A 25,284-nucleotide genomic window follows, 5' to 3' on the forward strand; every position below is an offset into this window, starting at 1 on the left:
GTGGGCTGCTCTACATGAGTCGGAGACCGCGAGTCCAATGGGGATCAAGAGCTGTCCCGCGCAGATCTAAGCTTGCCCCCAGCTTTATCCCGGTATCTTGATGGAGAAGGTCACTTCTTCATCTTCTTAGTGTCCTGTGGATGGGGAGCAGTGCTGGCTGGTGGAAGGCACCGCTGGGTTGCCACACACCAACGTTACGGTGCTCGGTGCTGACTCGGAGCGGCGCAGCAGTGTCAGGGTCAGGGCCTACTCCATCAATATGGCTCAGAGCCATATATCCCATTGCTTCTTAGTTCAGGACTTAAACGATCTGCAAATTTTGGGTTTCTGCAAAACAGCATAAGCAACTAGTGTGCGGGTCACTTATGGGCATAGACTGTTTACAAGTGACGCACAACTTAAAGCCCGGGGCACGGGGCAAGCCCCAAGCCAGGAGCAGTTATTAGAGGCTCTTCTACTTTAATATTATTATTTTACTTTTAAAACTACAGGTACTAACGATATACAGAACTAAACAGTCCAAACAGGAAAGGCTACAGAGAAGAGCTGGAGCACAGCAGTTCCGATGCACCGACACTAGCGGCAAGAAGGATCTGGGAGCCGGGGAGCGCTCAGCACCCCTTATACCACACCATGGTGGCGCCACTCCAGGGGTCACTGGGGCGCTCCACTACGGGTACTGCTAAGCGAAAAACTTCTGGCACTGGTGCACTTGGTGAGCACGCACACTTACTCTGGAAGGCACATGAGCAATCACTCGAAGAACAAGTTTGTTTACATTTACAGGAGATAATGCTGCCTGCTTCTTATTTACAATGTCACCTGAAAGTGAGAACAGGTGTTCACATGGCACTTTTGTAGCCAACATTGCAAAGTATTTACGTGCCAGATGTGCTAAACATTCGCATGCCCCTTCATGCTTCAGCCACCATTCCAGGGGACATGCTTCCATGCTGATGATGCTCGTTAAAAAAATAATGCATTAATTAAATTTGTGACTGAACTCCTTGGGGGGAGAATTGTATGTCTCCTGTTCTGTTTTATCTGAATTCTGCCATATATTTCATGTTATAGCAGTCTCGGATGATGACCCAGCACATGTTCGTTTTAAGAACATTTTCACTGCAGATTTGACAAAACAAAGAAGGTACCAATGTGTGATTTGTAAAGATAGCTACAGCACTTGACCCAAGGTTTAAGAATCTGAAGTGCGTTCTAAAATCTGAGAGGGATGAGGTATGGAGCTTTCAGAAGTCTTAAAAGAGCAACATTCAGATGCGGAAACTACAGAACCCAAAAGACCAAAAGAGAATCACCCTTCTGCTGGTGGCATCTGACTCAGATAATGAAAATGAACATGTGTGTCTGTCTGCTCTGCTTTGAATAGTTATCGAGCAGAACCTGTCATCAACATGGATGCATGTCCTCTGGAATGGTGGTTGAAGTATAAAGGGACATATGAATCTTTAGTGCATCTGGCATGTAAATATCTTGTGACACCGGCTACAATAGAGCTATGCAAAAGCCAGTTCTCACTTTTAGGTGACATTGTAAACAAGAAGCGGGCAGCATTATCTCCTGCAAATTGTAACCAAACTTGTTTGTCTGCGCAATTGGCTGAAGTAGGACTGAGTGGACTTGTATGCTCTGAAGTTTTACACTGTTTTATTTTTGAATGCAGTTTTTTTTTGTACCTAATTATACATTTGTAAGTTCAACTTTCATGATAAAGAGATTGCACTACACTACTTGTATTAGGTGAATTGAAAACACTTTTTTTTACACTGAAAATATTTGTAATCAAAAATAAATATAAAGTGAGCACTATACACTTTGTATTCTATATTGTAATTGAAATCAATATATTGAAAATATAGAAAACATCCAAAAATATTTAAATAAATGCTATTCTATTATTGTTTAACAGTGCGATTAATCGTGATTAATGTTTTTAATCGCTTGACAGCCCTAGAAAAAACAAACTTGATTTAAAATTTTCCAGTGATGGAAACCCTTGGTAAGTAGTTCCAACAGTTAATTACCCTCACTGCTAAAAATATGCATCTTATTTCTCGTCTGTATACGTCTAGCTTCAACTTCCAGCCATCGTGGATTTTGTTCTATGTTTTGCTACACTGAAGACCCCATTATCAAAATTTCTGTTCCGTGTTATTTCAAGACAACATATGGTTCCTGACATCTATCATGCATCAACTCAGAGGATTTTTAATAACCACTTGAAACTAGATCTCACTATGGCTTCTCTCTGAATAACCTAGGACTCAAAGGTCTGACAGTTTTTCATGTAAGGTAAATCATGAACAAAATGTACTTTCAAAAAACAAAATCCTATCTGATTAGTGGAATAGCCAAGAAAGGTTCACACCACATATTTAGTAGAATATTATGAGAAGAGTTACATTCCTCTTCTGATGTTTGGTCCATCTCTAGTAAACTTTCACATTCAGACAGAGTAGTCACTGGACAGCTGTGTATGGCATGTAAATTTGCCAAGTAGGTAGACAAGGAAGCATCACTTCCTTAGAAGGAAAACATCAATATAACTAATTCCTACGGCTGATTATCAAGATGAGCAATTAATATAGTTTAACAACAATACTGTGTCTAAAATATAATTGTGATGAAGTGTACCCTGTGTGCACTGGAAAATCCAAGGGCTGACAAATTCTGACCATATATTTTCTGACCAGAAAATGTCAAAAACAGTTGAAATTTAAACTATAACCGGCCATGTAAATAGTCCTCAATAAGGAGCAGTACCAGTGCTCAGTATGAAAAATATTAGTTCTAACTAAGGTTATTTGTATTGCAGTAGCATCTACCACGTGATAGGTACTTTCCAAACATAGACTGTTCCTGCTCTGCCGAGATCCTACAACCTCAGATGACAACCAACATATGAAAGATGAGGGAAAAGGATACCATCAAAATATGCACACTTTATATGTTACATAAAGGAAAAAAAACACATACACCAACCTAATTAAAAACAGTAAGGTTGGAAAAAGTCAAGCACTGAAAAGTTAGGGAATGCCAGAATTTAGGTGGTCCAGGCAACCTTAATTCAGCCCTATTGTGCATGTGTGTTATGATGGAGTCTTTCATTATATTATCTCACTCGGATTTTTTCCACAGGAGTAACACCTCATTCAGTGAAGTGACAGTTATTCAATATTTCTTTTTATCCATTTCATTCACTCTGTGGCCTTTATTTAATGCACAACATCTAACCCCAGCACTGAATATAAAATTATTAATTTTTTCATTTAGCATTTTTATAGCACTTTGTATATTCAAAATACATCTTCAAAGGATGTCAGTTGCAGTTGTGAACACTCACTACTTTGCAAATCTGGCCTTGGATGACTCAAGGTTCCTAAAAAATGAACAACATACAATTAACGTCAATTTAGAACATTTTGGTTTAAGTGATTTGCTCAGCATCACCTAAGACTTGTGTGGCACAGGCAGGGATGGAATCCAGTTCTCAAGCGTGATAGTTAACTTCCTTAACCATGAGACAATCTATTCTCTTTCTGCAATTGCCTACCTCATTCGCCACACACATCTTCCAACTTCTGCAACAAACAAGACTGGGATCCTACAAACTATTGCCTCATTCATTACACATCCCTGATTTATTTCCTGAGCACTGTTTTAGAGGAGAGTTTTCTCTATTGGTTTCAGACAGCTTTTCCCCTGTGACACCAGCCCCATGTGCTCCCACTTCCTGCCCTCCTTACCACTACCCCATCTTCTGTCCCCTCATCCCACTTCAACTCCTATTCAAACCTCCTCCCCCCCCATCTCCCATCTTAGTCCACCTCTGCTCCTACTCAACCCCCACATCCCCTAGTTCTCTGGCTCCTACCTCCCTTTCCACCATCGGTTCACGCAAAAAAAAAAAAAAAAAAAATCCACCCCAAAAACAAACAAAAAACCTCATCCCCACCACAAACTTCTCTCAGCTTTCTGATCAAATGCTTTCTCCTCCTCCTCCTGACTGACAAGATGCCAACAGAAGGAGAGCACATGGAAGAATCTCCCTGAGGCCTCCAGTAATCAGGAGGAGTAATTACAGGGAAATCCTGCTCAGCACCACCCCATGCCCAAGCTGTGGGATGGAACATGTACAGTCTGGTTGGCATACAGGAGCTGTGAGGGGATTAAGCATGCTCAGTAAGACCAAATTGGAGAATTTAGATGCCCCACTCTGACAATTCTCTTTTAACCCTGTGTGAACTGAGATGTTTTCAGAGGCTAATTATATGGCCAAATTTCAGTACATTTTCACCAGGACAGAAAAAGGCTCACTCTAAACACAAGAGCAACTCTCCTGCCAAATTTCAAATCCCTGCTTCAAATCGTGGAGGTGCAAGAACTTCTCAAAAAGAGACAGAAGGGGGATGTTTGTTTTTTGGTAACATAAGCAAAACATATTTTTCTCCAACCTCATTCTCAAAAATGACAGAACTGTTTTAGCTAAATCTTAAAAACAGCTTAAGACAGACCTCTGGAAAAGTTTGGCAAAGGCATAAGGAAATGAAAACAGGGTCCTGTAATGGAAACTGTCAGGCAACATTAACTATTGGTGGTTCTATCAACTCCACATATAATTATATATACATTTATTATGACTATTTAAAATTGCATTTAGTGCATATATGCAGAGTTTGTAGAATCTTCAATTTTAAGAACAGGTTAAGAGGTAGCAGTTGAGAGACTTCAGCCACTTACTCCTCCCCCATCCCAATAGTCTATATATGTCATTAGAACACATTCAATTCAAATACTACAGCTGTTGGACTTGGTGTTCCAAATTGTGCAGCGGCCTTGAAAGCCTGGGAAATTTGAAACAGGCCACTGTAAAGCAGATGTACACCCTGACCTCCTTCTCAGCCCAGTCATTCTGCTGCTGACTACAAGACATCAATTCAATTGTCTATTAACACTGAAGCAGAGCCATTAAGATTGCACTTAAGCCGCGCAGGTGTTAAAGTAATCATACTTTGGAGACACGGTTACATTTATTGTACATATCACACAAGTGACTGCTTGAAATGCACACTTATGTATGGTGGAGTTTTTCCCCTTTAAAATAGGAATTTTAAATCCAAACATCCATTGATACAACATAGTTAAAATGGGGGTAGGGAGGGTGTGGAGGGAAGATCCAGGACTTGCAAAAGTTAAGGTCCCCACTTCAACTTGACCACAAAGCACATACAATATATATTTCTCTGCCCCCACTCTTCCAGAGCCCAGCTGTGTGGCACTCCACCACAGTCACCTACACCCCCCATAGGCCAGCTGTGCCCCCCCCCCAGAGCCCAGCTGCAGGGGCCCCCCTAGCCCAAGCACCTGCATCCTCTCCCCGCACCCAGAACCCAGCTGCAGGGCCCCCCCCACAGTCCAGCCACAGACCCTCTCTGACCCAGCCCAGACATTGGTATCCAGAAGGAGAAACAGCCTTATGCTGGGCCCCAGGCTTGCATGGAGTTTCCTGTGCACCGCTATCGCCTTCCCTCAGGGCCTGCCAAGAACTGCAGCTGCTGGGAACCCGCCAGTTCCCTCCCCCTCCCCCCAGCAGTGTTTTCTATTTGTGAGCTGGGCTCTGTCTGGTGCAGCAGCCCCTAGTGGCAGCCAGCAACTCTGCATCCCATTTCGGGGGAGGGAGGAAATTCTGCATACACAACATTAATTTCTGCAAAAAGAAAAGGAGTACTTATGGCACCTTAGAGACTAACCAATTTATTTGAGCATAAGCTTTCGTGAGCTACAGCTCACTTCATCAATGAATAGGAACATTAACAACTATGTAGGCAGGCTGCTACATTTCTTTTCTGCCTGAGGGGACAGAGCCTGCCTCACACCTACCTCTGAACAACCAGAAGCCCTATCCCTCCACTCTGGGTGAGCTAGATGGACAGAGTCTCTCTTGTGCCCATGCATGCCCAACCAACCCCGCCCCCTGGTGGTGATTAATGTGTCTCCACGCACACACGCCCAGCCCTACCCCCTGTGGTGATTTACATCTCTGCTGGCTGCTCCCGGCACTCGAACAGACACGCCTAGGCTGCCAGGGAAGGGATGAGTCTCACCCAAAGATTTCTTTGCTTCCCCATTTTTCCGCAGGGAGTAAAGAAATCTGTGGATGATATGAATTCTGCACCCACAGAGTGGTGCAGAATTCATCCAAGAGTAATAATAGTAAACGCTTAGGAGTACTCATCTCTCCAAGGTACCTTGGAGATTTGCATTTGTACTAAATGCAAATCTTTTTCCTAGATGTATGACATTGCATTGGGTTGTACTAAAATGCCTATTTGATTGGGCCCGGCGTACTACGTGATCCAGTTTGCTTTATATAACTGCCCTATGCTTACTATTTACCACTCCCCAATCTTTTTGCCATTTATAAATTTTATCAGCAATGATGTTATATTTTATTCTAGACCATTGATGAAAGTGTTAAATAATATCAGGCCTAAAACAGATCCTTGTGGAACTCCACTAGAAACATTCCCATTCAATGAAAATTCCCCATTAACAACTACTTTTTGAGATCTATCAGTTAGCCAATCCTTCGCCCATTTAATGTGTACTTCATTGGTACCATACAGTATTAACTTTTTACTCAGAATGTCATGTGGAAACTAGTCAAATGCCTTACAAAAGACGAGATATATTATATCTATACAGTCACCTTTACCAACCAAACTTGCAATCTCAAAAAAATAAAAAAAAAAAAAAAAATGAAATAAGGTCTGTTTGACAAGACCTATTTTCCATTAAGCAATTGTAGCCTACTAGTTCATTTTATCATTCATTTCTTGTGTGATGTCAAGATTAACATGTGATATCACATATAATCTTTGTATGCTAAACAGATTTAAATTTTAGGATTCTAGAAGTATAAGATTGATAAGTATTTAGAAGTGACAATTATGTATTAGTAGGGCCCTACCAATTTCACAGCTGAGAAAAACGTGTCACGGACCGTGAAATAAGTCCTTCTCTGTGAAATCCAATCTCCCCTGTGCTGCTGTGAGCGCCCCAGCAGGAGGCTCGTAGCTGCTAGTCCCGGCTGGGCTGGGGAGGGACAGGATTTGTTCTTCCCCTACACGGCCATTCTCAGGGGGAGATCAGACCCACCGCCAGGTAATTCCCTCTACTCTAGGAAGCTCCAGGGCTGGGAAATAGCATTGGAGCTTCCTGCAGCCAGAGGAGGCTTCCGGAGGTGGAGGTGGGTCTGATCTTTGACTCCCTAAGGGAGCTGATGGGCAGGATCCTCTGGAAGGCTAATATGAAGGGGAAAGGAGTCCAGGAGAGCTGGATGTATTTTAAAGAAGCTTTACTGAGGGCGCAGGAACAAACCATCCCGATGTGCAGAAAGAACAACAAATATGGCAGGCAACCAGCTTGCCCTAACAGAGAAATCTTTGGTGAGCTTAAACACAAAAAGGAAGCTTACCAGAAGTGGAAACTTGGACAGATGACTATGGAGAAGTATAAAAATATTCTTTGAGCATGCAGGGGTGTAAACAGGAAGGCCAAAGCTGAACTGGAGTTGCAGCTAGCAAGGGATGTGAAGGGTAACAAGAAGGGTTTCTACAGGTATGTTAGCAAGCAGGAGGTGGTCAGGGAAAGTGTGAGACCTTACTGAAATGGGGAAGCAACCTAGCGACAGATGATGTGGAAAAAGTTGAAGTACTCAATGCTTTTTTTTTTTCCCCTCAGTCTTCACTGGACACCACAGTATGGGGAGGAGTGGAGCAGCCCTCAGTGGTGAAAGAACAGGTTAAGGACAATTTAGAAAAGCTGGATATACAAAAGTCCATGGGGCTGGATGCAATGCATCCGAGGGTGCTGAGGGAGTTGGCTAATGTGATTGCAGAGCCATTGGCCATTATCTTTGAAAACTCATGGCAATTGGAAAAAGGCAAATATAGTGCCCATCTTTTTAAAAGGGAAGATGGAGAATAAGAGGAACTACAGACAGGTCAGCTTCACCTCAGTACCCAGAAAAATCATGGAGCAGGTTCTCTACGAATCCAGGTGGAAGCACTTGGAGTAGAGGAAGGTGATTAAAATAGTCAACACTGATTCACCAAGGGCAAGTCATGCCTGACCAACCTGATTGCCTTCTATGATGAGATAACTGGCTTTGTGGATATAGGGAAAACGGTGTACATGGTATACCTTGACTTTAACAAAGCTTTTGATATGACCTCCCACAGTATTCTTGCCAGCAAGTTAAAGAAGTATGGATTGGATGAATGGACTTAAGGTAGATCGAAAACTGGCTAGATCGTCGGGCTCTGTGGATAACGATCAACAGCTCGATGTCTAGTTGGCAGCCAGTATCAAGCAAAGTGCCACAGGGGTCGGTCCTGGGGCCAGTTTTGTTCAACATCTTCATTAATGATCTGGATGATGGGATGCACTCTCAGCAAGTTCGCAGATGACACTAAGCTGTGGGGAGAGGTAGATATGCTGGACGGTAGGGATAGGGTCCACAGTGACCTAGACAAATTGGAGGACTGGGCCAAAAGAAATCTGATGAGGTTCAACAAGGACAAGTGCAGAATCCTGCACTTAGGACGAAGAATCCCATGCATTGCTACAGGCTGGGGACCAAATGGCTAAGCGGCAGAAAAGGACCTAGGGGTTACAGTGGACAAGGAGCAAGATATGAGTCAGCAGTGTGCCCTTGTTGCCAAGAAGGCTAACAGCATATTGGGCTGCATTAGTAGGCGCACTGCCAGCAGATCGAGGAAAGTGATTATTCCACTCTATTCAGCACTGGTAAGGCCACATCTGGAGTACTGTGTCCAGTTTTGGGCCGCCCACTATAGAAAGGATGTGGTCAAATTGGAGAGAGTCCAGCAGAGGGCAACGAAAATGATTAGGAGGCTGGGGCACATGATTTATGAGAAGAGGTTGAGGGAACTGGGCTTATTTAGTCTGCAGAAGAGAAGAGTGAGGGGGAATTTGATAGCAATTACCAACTACCTGTAGGTGGGTTCCAAAGACGATGGAGCTAGGCTGTTCTCAGTGGTGGCAGATGACAGAACAAGGAGCAATGATCTCAAGTTACAGTGGGTGAGGTCTAGGTTGGGCACTCCCAGGAGCACAGGGGAGATCAGACCCACCTCCGGGAATCTCCTCCAGCTACAGGAAGCTCCAGGGGTGCTGCCCAGCTGCAGAGCTTCCTGCAGCCAGGGAAAGTACCCAGAGCTGGGTCCCATCTCCCGTCAAGAGTGGCCATGTAGGGGAAGAGCAAATCCTGTCCCTCCCAGCCAGCCAGGACGAGCAGCTAGGAGCCCCTGGCTGGGGTGCTCCCAGCAGCAGGGCAAAATCAAACTCACCTTCACCTCCAGGAAGCTCTGCAGCTGCTGTCTTCAGACCTGGGCTCTGAAGGCAGCACAGAAGTGAGGTGGCAATCCTGTAACTTCCTTAGAACAGCTTTACAAATCCCCCCTCTTTCCCCCACGGTCACACCACTTTTTTAAAAAAATTAAAAATTGGATTTTTTTTTTTATAAAATAGGATTTTTCCTCAAAAAGCATCTAAAGATCATTTTAATTAAGATACATTATAGCTCAAATATATCTCATGATGGAATAAGGATTATAAATTCTAATTCTATAGTATGAGACAATATACTCATGTAATGTTTAAGAAAAATTTTGTAAATAAGTTCCAATAGTTCATGGATTAGGGACCCAATTTTCTGTATAGATTATTTAGGTTAATCTTTCTATCTACCCAATAGGACTCAGTGCTCAGTCTAGAATAATAATTAAAATTAAGAGATGCTTAATTTTGCAGTTCTCAAACTGTGGATTTCTGTCTCCAGAGATGACATGCTTGTTAACAGCAAAAATGTTTTTAAATAAATAATATAGAGAGATGAGAAATAACAGACCTCAACCCTATTGTCCATATGCAAATTTGTGTATACTGAGTCACTCCCTTACCTCTCTCTAAAAGTGCAAAGTTTCAAAAAGTTCAATGAATAGAAGATTGTTGAGAGCGGAATAGATCTGGACAAGGAGAAGAAGTCTGGAGAGAATTGTGAGAAGGGAGGGACAGGCAGTAGAAACAAAAGTGAAACTATTTGAGCAGCATATTCCAGAAGTCTTGAGGTCCTTCTGAGTGTAGCCTTCATTGATTTGAGATTATGAACCTAGCTATATGTATTGTGATGGGGCAAGGCCAGATGGCTATAGAAAAGTAGTGGGAGATAGATATATTAGCTCCAGGCTAAACAAATCCCAATAAGACCAGGTTAAGTGAAATGGAAGCTGCTCCCGGTCAATTAAGACACCTGCGGCCAATTAAGAACTTTCCAGAAGGCAGGGAGAAGGGTAGGTTGATTGGGACACCTGAAGCCAATCAGGGGCTGGCTGAAACTAGTTAAAAGCCTCCCAGTCAGGCAGGTGGGTGTGCATGTCAGGAGCTGTGGAAGGAAGTTGTGCTATTGGAGAGGCTGAGTAGTATACACCATATCAAGCACAAGGAAGGAGGCCCTGAGGTAAGGGTGAAGTGGAGCTTGAGGAAGTGAGGGCTGCTGTGGGGGAAGTAGCCCAGGGAATTGTACATGTCATGTTTCTAAAAGGGCAACTACCTTAGCTGATACTGTTAGGATCCCTGGGCTGGAGCCTGGAGTAGAGGGTGGGCCTGGGCTCCACCCCCACCTTTGCCCCCTGATTAATCACTGAGACTGGGAGACAACAGAGACTGTGGAAGGAAGGATAACTTCTCCTTACCTCCCTCGCTGGCATATGATGAAAATGGCTCAGTAGACTGTGACCCTTGTCTCTAGAGAAAGAAGGGTTATGTGGAGGGTCACAGTGAGCCTCTGAGGCTAGCGAAATCCACCAGAAAACATGGGACCCACGGAGGCAAGGACAGAGCTTTGTCACTGTATGTTCAGTTACCAAATTTTTATGTGCCATCATGATAATTCTGCAACCCTAACTTTTTGGAAAACTTTGCCTTTGTTGAATCCATGTATCAACAGGAAAATGCCAGCATTTTCAGAGTTACCTGTTACATTATCTACAGGTAATAGGGGAAATACAGTGACAAGAAATTTAATGACGCTGGCTGCAGACTGAGGGATGCACATTGCTGATTTTCATGTATTTCTCTAAGATAGATAAGTACTGTTTAAAGGACTAGTATAGATTTCATTATAACTGGTTGTGGGTGATTTATACTTAAGAATGCTTGTCATCATATGTCCACAATATAGAATACATATCTAAGTACTGTTTTGTTATAAATTTTTGCAACTGTGTTCCTTTAAATAACCTTTTTTGGCTGTGCATCTGAGGTAGCTAATGTTTTTATCACAAAAACCTTTCACAGCAAGTCAACTGTTTCCATGGAAACTGTAGAGTGATCATCCATTAATGCTGCCAAGATTTCTCTCAGTGCTTTCCCAAATACAGGTAGATGTTTGCTCTCAATTTAAAAAAAAAAAAAAAAAAAGTTGAATGAACGTTACATTCCTGTGATAGTGAACTTCCACAGCTTCATGTGGGGAGTAAAGGCAAACAAGAGCTGGGAGGGGACGGGGCGGGGGGACAGGACACAAAAACAAACAAGAGAAACCACTGAGAGGTTTTAATTTAGGGGACAAACCCCATCAGATTATTTTTTAATCTGCAGCCTATCCATGATGGGAAATGCTGATCCCACAGTGGTGAAAGGGTGAATATCAGAAAAGGAATGGAAGGTATACAAGCATGAATTAGCAGAGATTAACGCTGGAAAGCAGGGACAGGAAGATCGCTCATGGAATGAATTATTTTTGAGATAAACTAATGTCTGAGTCACTCACCTCTCTCAGCATATTGTTTTCCTTCTCCTTCTGTTCCAGCAGGCTCTCCAGGTGGTGGACATGCATCTCTGCTTCAGCCAACCGTCTTGTCCGCTCATGATCCTCCTCTGTGGCTTTTGAAGACAGTCCTTTACTCTGCAACATCTCCAGCAGTTTTTTGATGGACTCATCACGGGCATTTAAGGTCTGCTTCTGAGTCTCAATGCGCAGTTCCATCTCTTCTAAGGTTTTGCGCAGCAGGAAAAGTTCCTTGGCTTGGCGCTCATGCTCTGCATGAAGCCGTTGGAAGTTCTCCTCTGTCAGCTCTGCCACAAATGGTTCACTGGCTCTACTGCTGCTGTCCTGCTGGAACAGCTGGTTCAGGTCCCGCTGGATCCGAAGCTCATCCTGGAGAGCCTGGATCGTCATCTGCATGTGCTGGAAGCAGAAAACTAAATCAGTGAATTCCCTTCCTTAGTGAAAAATTGTAAATACATGGGCTGCTTGAATCCTCTTGACCGATCAGTCAGAAGGAATACACAAAAGCTGCCAACACTCAACATTTTTGACAGCAGATAACTATAATTTCCCCAACTTTGGGGGTGTGGGGTTGGGGAATTATTGAGCTGCAAATTGTAAGGCCCTGAATGACGGAGAAAGATCCTCTTACATGTAATTCCCCTATCTCCACCCACCTGTGCAAGTCAATGTCCAGAATGGAAGAGTATTACCAGGAAAAATTAGTATACTGAAAAGTATAAGTGAACACTTTGCTAATCTGTTATTCTCAGTTCATCTCATTTCAGCATCAAAGGTCCAAGAAGTAGAGCAATTCCTTGTGGACATCAGCAAACAAACAAGGAGTAAAGAGACACTGGTTGTTAGTGCTGACATTCTAATAGAGTGACGGAGGAAACACTGTGGTAGATCTTGAACAAGCAATATCAAATTATTTAAAAAAGTTAGTTCTACATTTTGTTTCCCATCCCTCAATAATCATTATTATTAAAAAGATGTCAGCATAGGACTGCAGAACAATTCGCTCTATTACAATGCAGCTATACACACACACACACACACGGTAGAGAATCTCAAAGCCTGGTCTGATTCAGGCTTGTAGGACTCCTGCTATGGGGCTAAAAATAGCAGTGTAGATGTTCTGGGCTCTGAAATCCAGTGAGGGAGCTATATCTCAGAGTCCAGGCTCCAGCCCAAGTGGGAAAGTCTACACTGTAATTTTTAGCCCCATAGTGTGAGTACCATGAATCCAAGTCGAGCTCTGAGACTTGCTTCCATGGGGTTCATAGTTGTTTTTTTGTTTTGCTGTGTAGATGTATCTGCTCTGTGAGCTGGTAAGCATTATTTCCATTTACAGAGAAAAAAACAAGGCACTGAATGAAATAATATCCAGGCAAGACAGGAAGTTTGTAGAAGATGTAAAAATAGAAAGGAGGTCTGACTGACAAATCTGAGACAACCACAAAACTATCCTCTTTTCTTGGGAAAGGCAAAGGGACTGACAACATTCAGTTTGCCATTGAACAGGCCAGCTGAATTGAATTCGACACTAGAAAAATAAGTGCCTATATTACAGCAACTTCCAAAAACAGCACAGATGCAACCAGTGGTAGCAATAGTGTAAGCACTAGAAATGACAGGTTTCATAAGAGTCATCTCTTGGCTGGCTGATGTACAGAAGGCAAAATAGCCCAGCAGTTTATAATCTAAATAAAATCCAAATAAACCACTCCGGGAAGGGACCTTCTATTTGAAAGTTAAATACAGAAAGTGAGTTTCACTGCAAGATGTATAATGCACAGGAGATGTAATCAAGGAGACTGTAGGATTCCTCCAGTAATTTGTTTGTTGCATATTCCTATGAAAAAGGGAACAGGGAGTAAGAGATATTTGCTACTTCATAAACACATGAATTTAGTCTATCTTTGTAGTTTTAACAGCTACTGGTATTGTAGGTACTGATGTATGAAGGCAGTTTGTGGGGCTGTAAACAACTATTTCGGTACTACTTTCCTCACTATGTGAGAGCTCAAACACTCCAAACCCCGTTATTTGGGATCTCCCCCCCCCCCCCAAAGGGAGTTATCTCAAGCTTTTGAGACTTATTTGACCTTTTCTTCTATTCGTAATTTTATGATACTTGACAGTTGCTGTTTCAGTTCAGCAGAAAATAGTACTTAAGTTATAATGATGGTTCTGGATCTCTCACAGAGGTGTATTCCTGAATATGGATCATTATTTGTTGTGTGCTGTAAGGTAAAGTGTATGTGATAATCTGAATTTCTACCCACTCATTTACTTGCAAAATGGAAGAAAACTTATGCGCTGAGCACACCACAACCTGGAATTGTAAAGCACTTTTAGCTTTCAATCTTCTTTGAAACAATTGCCAGTGTCACTTCTCCAAGCTGCATTCCAGACAAAAATGTCATTACACCTCCACACTTTAAAGCTCAGAAGAGCAACAGCAAGCATGTTATGTGAATGAGGAGGAAGGCGGGCAGCCAAACTACTACAGTTTATCCAACTCATCCATGCAGACTAAATTGTAAAAACAAATTTCATGCATTCACATTCTCCTAATTTACACCACTGCAATACCAATGGGGCTGCACTGCTAACAAGAGAATTTGCACCAAACAATTGGAAAGTGCTCCACTAAGCTCAGTGCAAATACCTAAGGTAGCCAGTCTATACACCAAAATGGAACTTATCTTTATTTGGGAAACTATACTCATCCCATTTCAACCACAGAGCATGGTCTGCTTAACATCCATATTTCACATGTATCTACACTGACCTCGCCCCCACTCTGTCACTTTCCTCCCTCCAGGAAGGCAGGAGAAGCAGCTTCCTCTGAATTGCCGCCACATGCATTAGAACAGCAGAGTGGCTTCCTGTACTGCCACAGAATCAGTCTTAGGCTATTTATAACCCTAACTAAAAAGAAGTCACCACAACAAACTTCCTAGACTTGAATTTTTATAATCTAATTGATGTAGGATCATGTCTCAGGCAAAGCTGTACCCCAGGGAAACATCTCCCCAAATTCAGCATGAATGATTTTCCACAGATGCAAACAATCAACATCTGAGCTGAGAAACTGAAAGCTATTTTAAGTAGTTCAAATAGGGTAATAGTTAAAGAGAAAAATGTTGATGCTAATAGAAGCAGCACTTATGGGATTCCTGTCATTTCAGATTCATGGGTGAGGACAACAGAGTTATGCTGTACCCTGTGGAAGGGTCAGTAACTTGCAAATGTAGTCAAAGTATGTTTCCTAGGAAGAAAGAAGAGCTAAATAGTTTGCAAATAAGAGATCAGCAATAGGTTTATGAATTACTGCTTACAATTACGTACTCTGAACTACTTAAATGAAGAAAAAAAAAGATAGTATGCAGTGTAGCAGTAAATTAAGATGCAGGAAAATTGATACGGTCTTCTTCCCAGTATATTATTGCTCTCTAGAGTTCTTTTGTCTGCTGGCTAATAGGCTGCTTTTCTGTTTTTGATACCAATGGAACAGTGCCCTATTGGTATGAACTATAAGGTGGTTCTTTGGGTGGGCATACTGTTCTTCTAAATTTTAAATAGGACATACTCACTTCCCTCATAAACTGAGTTTTACCACTGTTTCTCATCCACTTCTCTGCCTGCATTCTTTAATCACTGCAATTCCCTGGGAAAGAAAGGGAACATATTATTTATAAATCCACCTAATATTGGCCACTGAAAAGCTAAGCCTAGTTTCAGATCCTGAATTCATTTGAAACCTCACACAAGCTTGAAAGAGCTCATTGCAAGTGTCTCACATGATCTCAAAATAAATGTAAGACTATTTTTGTAATGCCTTTAATATTTTTAACACTCAATACTTTCAGTTTCCATGAAGAAGATGCTGTAGTTTTTAACATATTGTTAACAAATCTCAATTTTAAGAGTAGGCAAAAATTGAAACCTACAGTACTTGACAGTGTCTTTAGATGTCACTGAACATGAAGAATTCCCTCTTTAGTGAGTTAGCCCTCTGCAGATGAAAAGGTAGAGAGAGAATCTTTGAGATGAAATGCAAGTGATTACCCTGCAAGTCTTAGCGGGATAGTCAACTCAAAGCTGATATAACTCATTCAGTTCTTGATGTGCTGGCATACAAAACTCTGAACCTCTGGGTCTGATCAAAATCCTGTAGAAAGAAAAGCACTATCACAAAAGCATACTATGTTGCTCAGTGTATTCAATGCAGTTCCAAAAGCACTGAGATAAATGAACTGGTGGTGTGGCAAGCCCTAATTTGACTTCCCTCCTGTTGAAGGAAAGTGTGACTAAAATAGAAAGAGAGCAACAGACATCTTCTTCCTTCTGTCTCAGCAGCCAGGTCAGGTCAAGGTAGAAAGAGGCGACACACCCCTTCCCCTCCCAGCAGTCAAGAAGATGAGGAGGAAGACTTCCTTTTTAGCAGCCAGAAGGGAGGAAGGAGTTCCTTGCCTATCCCAGCAGCAAGGGGAAAACCATGCCAATGTTACATAATACTGTGTCATGATGACTGTCAATATATGACACAACTAATTATTTACTGTGACAGATTAATGACATGTAGATGCCAGTACATCACCAGGATGACACACAAGTTTTTTGTGGTTCTCTGCGGCTCTGTTCAATGACCAAGCTACTCTCTATGAACTCTCTAGATGCAAAATGCTAAGTACTGGGAAAGACTGAGTTACCTTTGTACTCTCTGTAGCTTGTACATGTACCTTTATGATCAATAGAGCACAGAAAGCTTAAAGGGAAAAAGGAAAATGGACAGAAAAATACTATATAAATGATAGCAAACTAGGTTTATCAAGGTGTGATGGGATGTCCACCCCACACAAGACACAGCAGGTTAAATTCGGTCAATTAACCTCTTATGCTGCACTTGGAGCACAGCCTGGAATCAAAAATGCCTAATGGAAGATGAAGTTCACCTGGAAGGGAGCAAGCTAGGCTTGTATAAAAGGATGAAGCTGAGAACAGAAAGGGGCTGCAGGGGAAGTAGTCTGTAGTTGCTCCCTGAGAGAAGGGAGGTTTGTTCAGGGCTACAGTGTCTGCCATGATGTCAAATAGGGGAAGTAGTCCCCTGGGAGGGTCAGCAAACCAAGGGTGGTGGAACAGAAGACAAAAAAGGGAGCAAGGAAGGAGTCCAGTGAAACAACAACAGAGTCTGGGAGCAAGCAGACTATAGTTGCTGGATATAGGGTCCCTAGGCTGGAGTACATAGTAGTGGGCGACTCCAGGTTTCCTCCCAGCTGCTGGGAAAGTGGCACAGGACCTAGCCTTGGAGTGAAAGACTGTCTGGAACAGCATACAAACAGGTGATCCAGTGGGACTTCATTGTATAGGCCTACCCTTCAGGGGCATCGATCTTCCAAAGAGCTGAATCACAAAGAAGGAGCACTGAGAGTCCTGGAGAGTGAGGGGGAATGCAGTGTGAGCAACCAACAGAAAGGGGGCATCAGACTAGAAAGGAGTTAATCCCCAGACATGGCCACAAGGAGGTGCCCCAACCCCGTTACACAAGGTTAAAGAAAGCCTCTGAGAACAGAAGTTGGAATGACTGTATGGTGTCTTACAGGGAGATAAGCATTACCAGTAGAGGGATTCCACCACAAGTTCTCCCTATCTCAGCTGCTTAGTAGTCACAGAAATTGGCAGAATCTACATGAGATCATGAATTTGCTTTTCCTGCCAGCATCTCAGCACATATGAAAACTAAAAGTCCTCTCTAAAAAGCTATCTTTATAAGTCTTCCCTGAAATGAGAGTATTCCAAATGTCAGGAAAAGGATGAGCTACACAAAGCTGGGCAGCAACCATGCTCCAAATATTAGGAGAAACCAGGGCCACTAAAGCAAAACTCAATTGCAAATCATGAGAGAAAATAAGGAAGTCTTTCTCTCTCTCTCGTTCTCAAAGTGTTCTCATTTTGGCAACATTTCTGAGATACAGATTCTGCTGAATGCATACTCAAGGCAAAAGCCTGTCTATCTGAAGGGAGTCCCTGCTGACATTCAGCTGCAGCCCATGCAGAGAAACTGACAAAAGGGCTAATGTCAGATGTCCAGCAGGGCCCTGATGAAACAGAACTTGCTGATTCCAAAAACACTACATGCTGACTGTAAGATGGCTCAGGGGCACCAGAATCCTTATTTGTATGGAAATGACAAAGTGATTTTTATAGTGTGTAGCTTAGCTCGGAAGCAAAGCTATGATTCTAACAGGATTTAATTTAAGTGGGAGCCAAACGAATTAACTTGTATATTTAAAAAACCTTACAATGATTTATCTCTGAGACAGCAGAAGAGCAAGGAGGTAAACAAATTCTATAGATAAAGAGCTTAAGATTGTTGGTAGTACGTCTGTCTGCTGAACCAGACTCTCATGAATGACTCATCTGGTTTAAGGGGGTGTCATGAAGCAACCACACATCCACAAGAAACTAGAAAAAAGCACCCACTGTAAATTTAAATCCTAAAAAAGAACAGACAGGAGTAAACAAATTGATAGTGCTGTAGTCCAAAAGAAACCAAGACTGAGATGTAGACATCTGACTCTTAGAATTTAAAGTCTGCAGAACAAATAAATTTTAATTGAGTGCTGTCAGATCCAGTAACTGCTTCCTGAAAATTCTGTTTGGCTACCACTTTTGTACCATAATACACTTTCAGCAGGTCACTGGGCTTCTAAGTTATATATTAATTTGTTCTTCCTGGCAGAAGTCACAAACACTCTAATATGCTAGAGTAGTCAAAGGAAAGTTATTTTTATAACTCTAAGCTAGCCAGTACCAGCTACCATTCCATGTCTGAATTTCTAAAGGTATCTACTCTCACTCTACTAAGAGAAACCTCAACACTAGGACTTTCTGAAAACATAAAATCTAAAATGTGATTCTATTCGATTAATTTCTTGGTAAGCTATTATAGACAGATTTCCCTGAACAGATTAATTTTTTAACTAAAAACATCAAGAGTTGTGATGAAGTATCTTCTGTGCCAGTGGTGGGTGCATGGAACAGCTTTAAATCTACTGATACAGGTGAAATTTCAAGTATATTTTATGAAATAAGATTGGACTTGTGACTTGAACCTAAACTTCCATTCTGCGCAGAACTGGATGCTTTCAGTTTCAGGGGGGACAAAACAGGGAAACTTTGGTTTCAGGAGGGACAAAACAATTCACTTACGTGATGGATACAAAGGCTTACCAAGGCAACCTGTAAGGAGAAATAAAAAAAATATCATGCCTTCTATGGAGTGTGAGTGTCTCTCAACTACCAACAGGTATCTCTCCTATACCAAGCAGAGTGGACCTTGGAAAGATGTTTGCAAACTCGTGTTCTTGGTGGCATTACATAATTTAAAAGGTAGTATACACACTTTCACTGGCAACTGGAATAATCTGAGCCATATGATAAAACAGCTCTTCTATCTATGGCCTGAAGTGGGTCCATACCTTCTGTTGCATTACACAGCATAGGATGACAAGTACTCTGTGTTGTGCAAAAATATGAAAAAACCTTTAAAATCGGGCCAAGAAATAAGCCTTTCAAAAAAATCTAAATGCATACATGCTCAGTATAGACTGGTTAGAATTTGGCAGCTAAATTCTCCGAAGATTTTTATCTGTACTGAGCATGCTCCGACCCAGAGATGCAGGAACTAAGCAGGATTTTCCCCGCAATTGAGGCTCATGATGGGTGAGGGGTGGGTTACTGTGCTGCCAGGCACAGGAACTGAGGGACAGGGAAAATGTCTCGTGTGTTCTAAATGTTCCTGTTGCTGGTATCCCAATACCATAAAAGAGAAGGATGTGATTGACTGAATTGCACAGGGGTAAGGAGCTGAACCAAGCTAGAGGCATGAAGTAGGGGGTGAACAAGTAAATTATGATAAGGTGTCTGTGAGGGAAGACTAGGAGCTGTGACAAGGAACTGGGGGGGAAGAGAGGCAGGAACACGGACAGGGAGCCAGAAGAAGGGGAGGGGAGGCTAAAGATCAGACGAGGTCTGGGGGCAAAGGAAAGGGAGACAAGAACTGACACAGGGATAGGCTGGAGAAGATATAGGCAGACAGGGTCAGGCTCAGGGAGAAATAGGGAAGAAGCATGTATGCCCTTTAGAGCACACTTGCTCCAGAACCTGGAATTAAATCCAAGTTGCATTCCTCTGCAATCAGCAAATACCTGTGAAAATTATTGGTAAAGTGTTGTGTGTCAACCTCCTCTAGTGGAGGAACCACATAGAGGATGACAACTGACTACTGCTATCAGTCACTCAGTTAGCTCAGAGTGCTGTGATCTGGATCTAAAGGTTCTAACCCTGCTGATGACCCATGTAAGGTTCAGTATGCTTCCACATGATAGAATTCAGGTTATTTCAGTTTGCTTTTTTAAAAACCTCAGAAATCACTCACAAAAACTACATTATAAGAACATTAACAGTTCAAAATCAAGCACACAAAGTTAGTGAGTTACAGAATTAAAGTTGCCTGGGCAACCTTAATTGGGCCCTCTTGTCAATATGCATTATAATACAGTCCTTAATAAGATAATCACATATGATTTTCCATAGGTCCCTTGCCTCTTACAGAGCACACGATGAACTGTGCTCTGGGAATGAATCAGGGTTATGTAGTGAATGAGGCTCTTGACTGTAAGACCTCATTTATTGCGGAAGTTAGATGATGTATAGTGAATATATAAGGGATGGCACGAAAACAAAGAATGGTCTTATGGTAAAGGCAGCTGAATGTTACCCTGGAGAGTTGGATTCTTTCCCTACCTCTGCCAGAGAGTGATGCTTGACAAGTCAATTAAACCAAAACTTTCCACAGGTGGTCACTAATTGTGTGTTCTTCAATTTCTAAGAATGAACACTCGCACAGCTGCATCTGAAGTCACTGGGAGCTGGGCTTTGAACATATAATCTGCTATAAAATGCTAAATACTCTGAAAAAAATCAAACCCTAGGCAACTGAAATTATGCACTCAAAATTAGCAAACACTTTTGACCTTAATCTCTGCACCTCTAATTCCCCACATTTAAACTGAAGATTAATACTACACACTCACCTCAGAGGTTTTGTGAAAACAAAATCATTGTTTGTAAAGCACTCATACTATAGTGATCATCATCACAGAAAACTCCATGAGCAAATGAATAATTCTGTCTGCAAATCAATGAGGATAAATCAACATATTGATACCTGCTTATTAACTGAGTGTTGTCCCTGTTCACTGAATAATGGGGGAGGGGAGAAGAACAGGGCTGTAGGAAAAAAAAAAGAGTATATGATCACAAAATTATATAACAACGCACGTGGACAAGGGAGCGAATTTAGTATATACAGACAACCTCAATTCTGGCATTTCCCAACTTCTGAGCGCTTTACTTTGCAACCAAATACTTTTAATGTAATTTTTTGTATGTGTACACACACACACACACACACCCCCCCCAAGGCAGGGCTGGTAGCACTATTATTAAGGTTGCCTTAAAATTCTTGTTATAAGACCCTGTTTTTATTTGCTTGTAACTTTGCAAATGTGAAATTGGGCTGCAATTGCACATGCCAGGTGTCTGCCTCCAGCTGAAGTTTTTTGGAAAATTTTAGTCGAAACAGTTCAGTTGAGTGGGAAAAATACATTGTTCTGCCCATGTTAAAAAATTGAGACCTTTTCTTTGAACAGCTCTAGTGACCCCATGCTTTGGATCAGGAATCTGAAATTTGGCAGGGGGGGTGCCTTTGCGTCAAGGATGTGCATTTTTCCATCCCTATGAAAATTAAACTGTATGAATAGGTTTGGCCAATTTATGCACCTTTAAAAAAAACAGTTACTACATACTTAGTAGACACTTGGATTTTTAGCAACTACAGTCTCCAAAGATTCCATCATCACTGAGAGTGCTGCAGTCTCTCATAGCTCCTAGCACTGACCAAGCTGTGCATGTGCCATCCCCACAGGGCCGGCTCCAGGCACCAGCGAAGGAAGCAGGTGCCTGGGGCGGGCAATAGAAAGGGGCGGCACTCCCTGCGTTATTGGGGCAGCATGTCCGGGTCTTTGGAGGAAATTCGGTGGCGAGTCCTCCATTCCCTCTCTTCCTTTTTGGCGGAAGCTCAATCAGGTTTTTCTTTTTCTTTTTTTTTCTTTGCCGCTTGGGGTGGCAAAAAAGCTGGAGCCGGCCCTGCATCCCCATACAGGAATTGAGCATGCTCCCTCAGGCCCAGGTTCATAAGGCTGAAGCTGGAATTTCCCTGTAATGGCTGCTCTGGGCCAGACTGGGTCCAGGCACTGGAACTGAGAGCAGAAAGCCATTCTCTCCTGTGCTCTCAATGATCCTGTCTGCTGGCACCAAGACAACAAGGAAGAGAAAGCCACCTGATTCGAATGTAGAGGTGACAAAAGCTAGACCAGGAAGAAGAGAAAGGAGTAGATTGGAACAAGGAGTCTGGGACTAGAGGAGGGAGATAAAACTCTGACAGGGACTAACTGGGCAAGAAGACTGGGACTTGGAGCCAGGGTAGTGGGAGGTTTGGAGTGGTTGGATGGAGAAGCTGCAACTGGGAGATGGTGAGGGAAACTGGATGGTAAGAAGACTGTGAACCCAGTTGGCTGAGGGTGAGAACACTGAGACTGGACAAGAAGCTATAGGAAGGGGGGGGGGGGCAGACTGGGTCTGCATGGACAAGAAGACTGGGACTAGGAATTGATGGGGGGGGAGGGAATGGGGACAAGGGAGAAAGATCTGATGAGCTAGATGCTGAGAACTAGAAGTAGCTGGGCAAAGAGACTGGAACAATGAACCAGGCAGGTGGTGGAGGAGACTAAGATTGAATGAAGAACCCATAGGGAGAGAAAAGGACTGGGAGCCAGCTGGAGGGTGGAGAAGAGAGAGACAGATTGGATGTCAAGCTCAAGGGAGGACTGGATCTAATTGAGCAAAGAGAGTGGGACTGGGTGTGGGAGCAGGAAAGACAGAGTTTGGCCTTGGATAGTGAGCTCGAAGTGGGAGACTAGGACTGGCTGGACAAGGAGATTGGGATGAGAAGCCTGAGGACTGGAGACAGTGACTGAGTAGCCAGGAGAATGGGACTGTGAGAAAAAAAGATGGGGTGGGGAAGACACAGAATTGACACAGGGACAGGTTGGAGTGGCAGTGCAAATATGGTCAAGTTTGGAGTGAAAGGACAGAGAAATCTGTGCCCACTAGACCACATTCTTCTCCAAAGCATGAAATTGAACCCAAGATTTCTGAGTCTCATCACTCCTATGATGTCAGAAAATATTTATGAAACCCCATGCATCTATGGGATGCAGTTTTTAATTTCAAAATCACAGAAAAATGGTTTCCCAGAGGACCTGGTCTCATTTAGTGCATGTGATGGACCTGTTCTGGTGGTGGATCGAGATTGTGGAATGAAGAAGGCTGTTGTCTGTAGGATCCTACCTTATTTGTTATAGAAGTTGGAAGGTGTATTAAATGAGGCAGTGGACTACAAAACAAGAAAGGATGGTCTCACGGTTAAGGCAGCTGAAGGCTGTCTTGGAGAACTGGATTTTATCCATTCTTCTGCCACAGAGTTCCAATGGGATATTAGGCAAGTCACTAAAACAAAACTATTTGTAGGTTGTCATTAACTGTGTGTTCTTCATTTTCTGGGTGCCCAACCTGATAAGATGGGATCTAATTTGCAGAAGTGCTGAGCAACCATAGCTGCAACTGAAATCTACAGGAGCTGTGCTTTGAACATATAAAGTTCTATATACTCTGAAAAATCTGGTTCTAAGACTCTCAAGTTGGGCACCCAAAATGAAAGAAAACTTTTGACCTTAATCGCCATGCTGCAGTTCCCCCAACTGTAAAATGGGGATACAACTCCTTCACCTCACACAGTGTTGTGATGATAAATTTATTAATATTTGTGAAGTACTCAGACTATAGTGAGGAGCATTGTAGAAAAGCCTGTGAGGAAATTAATAGTTCTATCAGAGCAGGATTTGAATAATGTTCAGAAAATACGGCATAGAGCCTGTCATAAATATAAAGGGAAGGGTAAACACCTTTAAAATCCCTCCTGGCCAGAGGAAAAACCCTTTCACCTGTAAAGGGTTAAGAAGCTAGGATAACCTTGCTGGCACCTGACCAAAATGACCAATGAGGAGACAAGATACTTTCAAAAGCTGGGGGGAGGGAGAAACAAAGCCTCTCTCTCTCTGTCTATGCGATGCTTTTGCCGGGGACAGAACAGGAACGGAGTCTTAGAACTTAGTAAGTAATCTAGCTAGATATGCGTTAGATTCTGATTTCTTTAAATGACTGAGAAAATAAGCTGTGCTGAATGGGATGTAGATTCCTGTTTTTGTGTCTTTTTCTAACTTAAGGTTTTGCCTAGAGGGATTCTCTATGTTTTGAATCTGATTACCCTATAAGGTATTTACCACCCTGATTTTACAGAGGTGATTCTTTTTACTTTTTCTTCTATTAAAATTCTTCTTCTAAGAATCTGAATGCTTTTTCATTGTTCTTATGATCCAAGGGTTTGGGGCTGTGTTCACCTATGCAAATTGGTGAGAATTTTTATCAGACCTTCCCCAGGAAAGGGGGTGTAGGTGTGGGAGGATTTTGGGGGGAAAGACGTTTGCAGACAGGCTCTTTCCCAGTTATATACCTGTTAGACATTTGGTGGTGGCAGCGATAAAGTCCAAGGGCAAAAGGTAAAATAGTTTGTACCTTGGGGAAGTTTTAACCTAAGCTGGTAAAAGTAAGTTTAGGAAGTTTTCATGCAGGTCCCCACATCTGTACCCTAGAGTTCAGAGTGGGGAAGGAACCTTGACAGAGCCACATACTAAATAAGGAGAAATTAAAATACTGACTAGCTCCTAATTAACTGAGCACCATCTGTGTGTACTGAATGAGGAAGAGGCCCTTTAAAAAAAAGTATATGATTGCATAATTAAAGACTTTATTCTAATGCATGCTTACAAGTTGTGAGGCAACCTTAATTCTGTCATTCCTACCTTTTGAGTGCTCAAATTTGCAACCCTAATAAGATTCTTTCAATGTAATTTTTCTGTATAACAAATATGTACAAACACAGTGTTCCGTGTTGTAGTTCTATATAGGTCTAATTGAGCCTTAATCTTTATCAAAGTACCACCCATTTTTGCTAAAGGGGTTCCCCCCTCCCCCTTTGAGAACATTAAAGCCTTTGCTCTTGTAAGCGTCCCTGAATCTCAGTACATTCTCCACCTAAGGAGGGACAATCCTCCACAAAGCAAGTAAAATTTTGGATACCACACATTCTTTGAGATACCAAATAAAGCAAGCTAACTTCCTAAACCATTCAGTCCTATTCAAATACACTTTCAGAA

At 42.4% G+C, this 25,284-nt stretch overlaps 1 protein-coding gene across 18 annotated transcripts in view; it reads right to left on the bottom strand.

The window, feature by feature from the left end:
• The window catches only part of ERC1 (ELKS/RAB6-interacting/CAST family member 1), a 546,952-nt gene that overhangs the window by 422,863 nt on the left and 98,805 nt on the right, over window positions 1-25,284 (bottom strand). For 10 of the 18 annotated variants that reach the window (XM_073320595.1, XM_073320483.1, XM_073320533.1 and 7 more), the window contains one exon: window positions 11,876-12,292. In XM_073320595.1, coding sequence (XP_073176696.1) covers window positions 11,876-12,292 — 417 coding nt within the window. Of the gene's footprint in view, window positions 1-11,875; window positions 12,293-15,477; window positions 15,864-19,096; window positions 19,127-25,284 lie in introns of those variants that run through there. The other 8 variants (XR_012155892.1, XR_012155894.1, XM_073320517.1 and 5 more) reach the window with 2 other exon arrangements.

Source organism: Lepidochelys kempii, chromosome 1 (genome assembly GCF_965140265.1).
Source record: "Lepidochelys kempii isolate rLepKem1 chromosome 1, rLepKem1.hap2, whole genome shotgun sequence".
Lineage (NCBI taxonomy): Eukaryota > Metazoa > Chordata > Testudines > Cheloniidae > Lepidochelys > Lepidochelys kempii.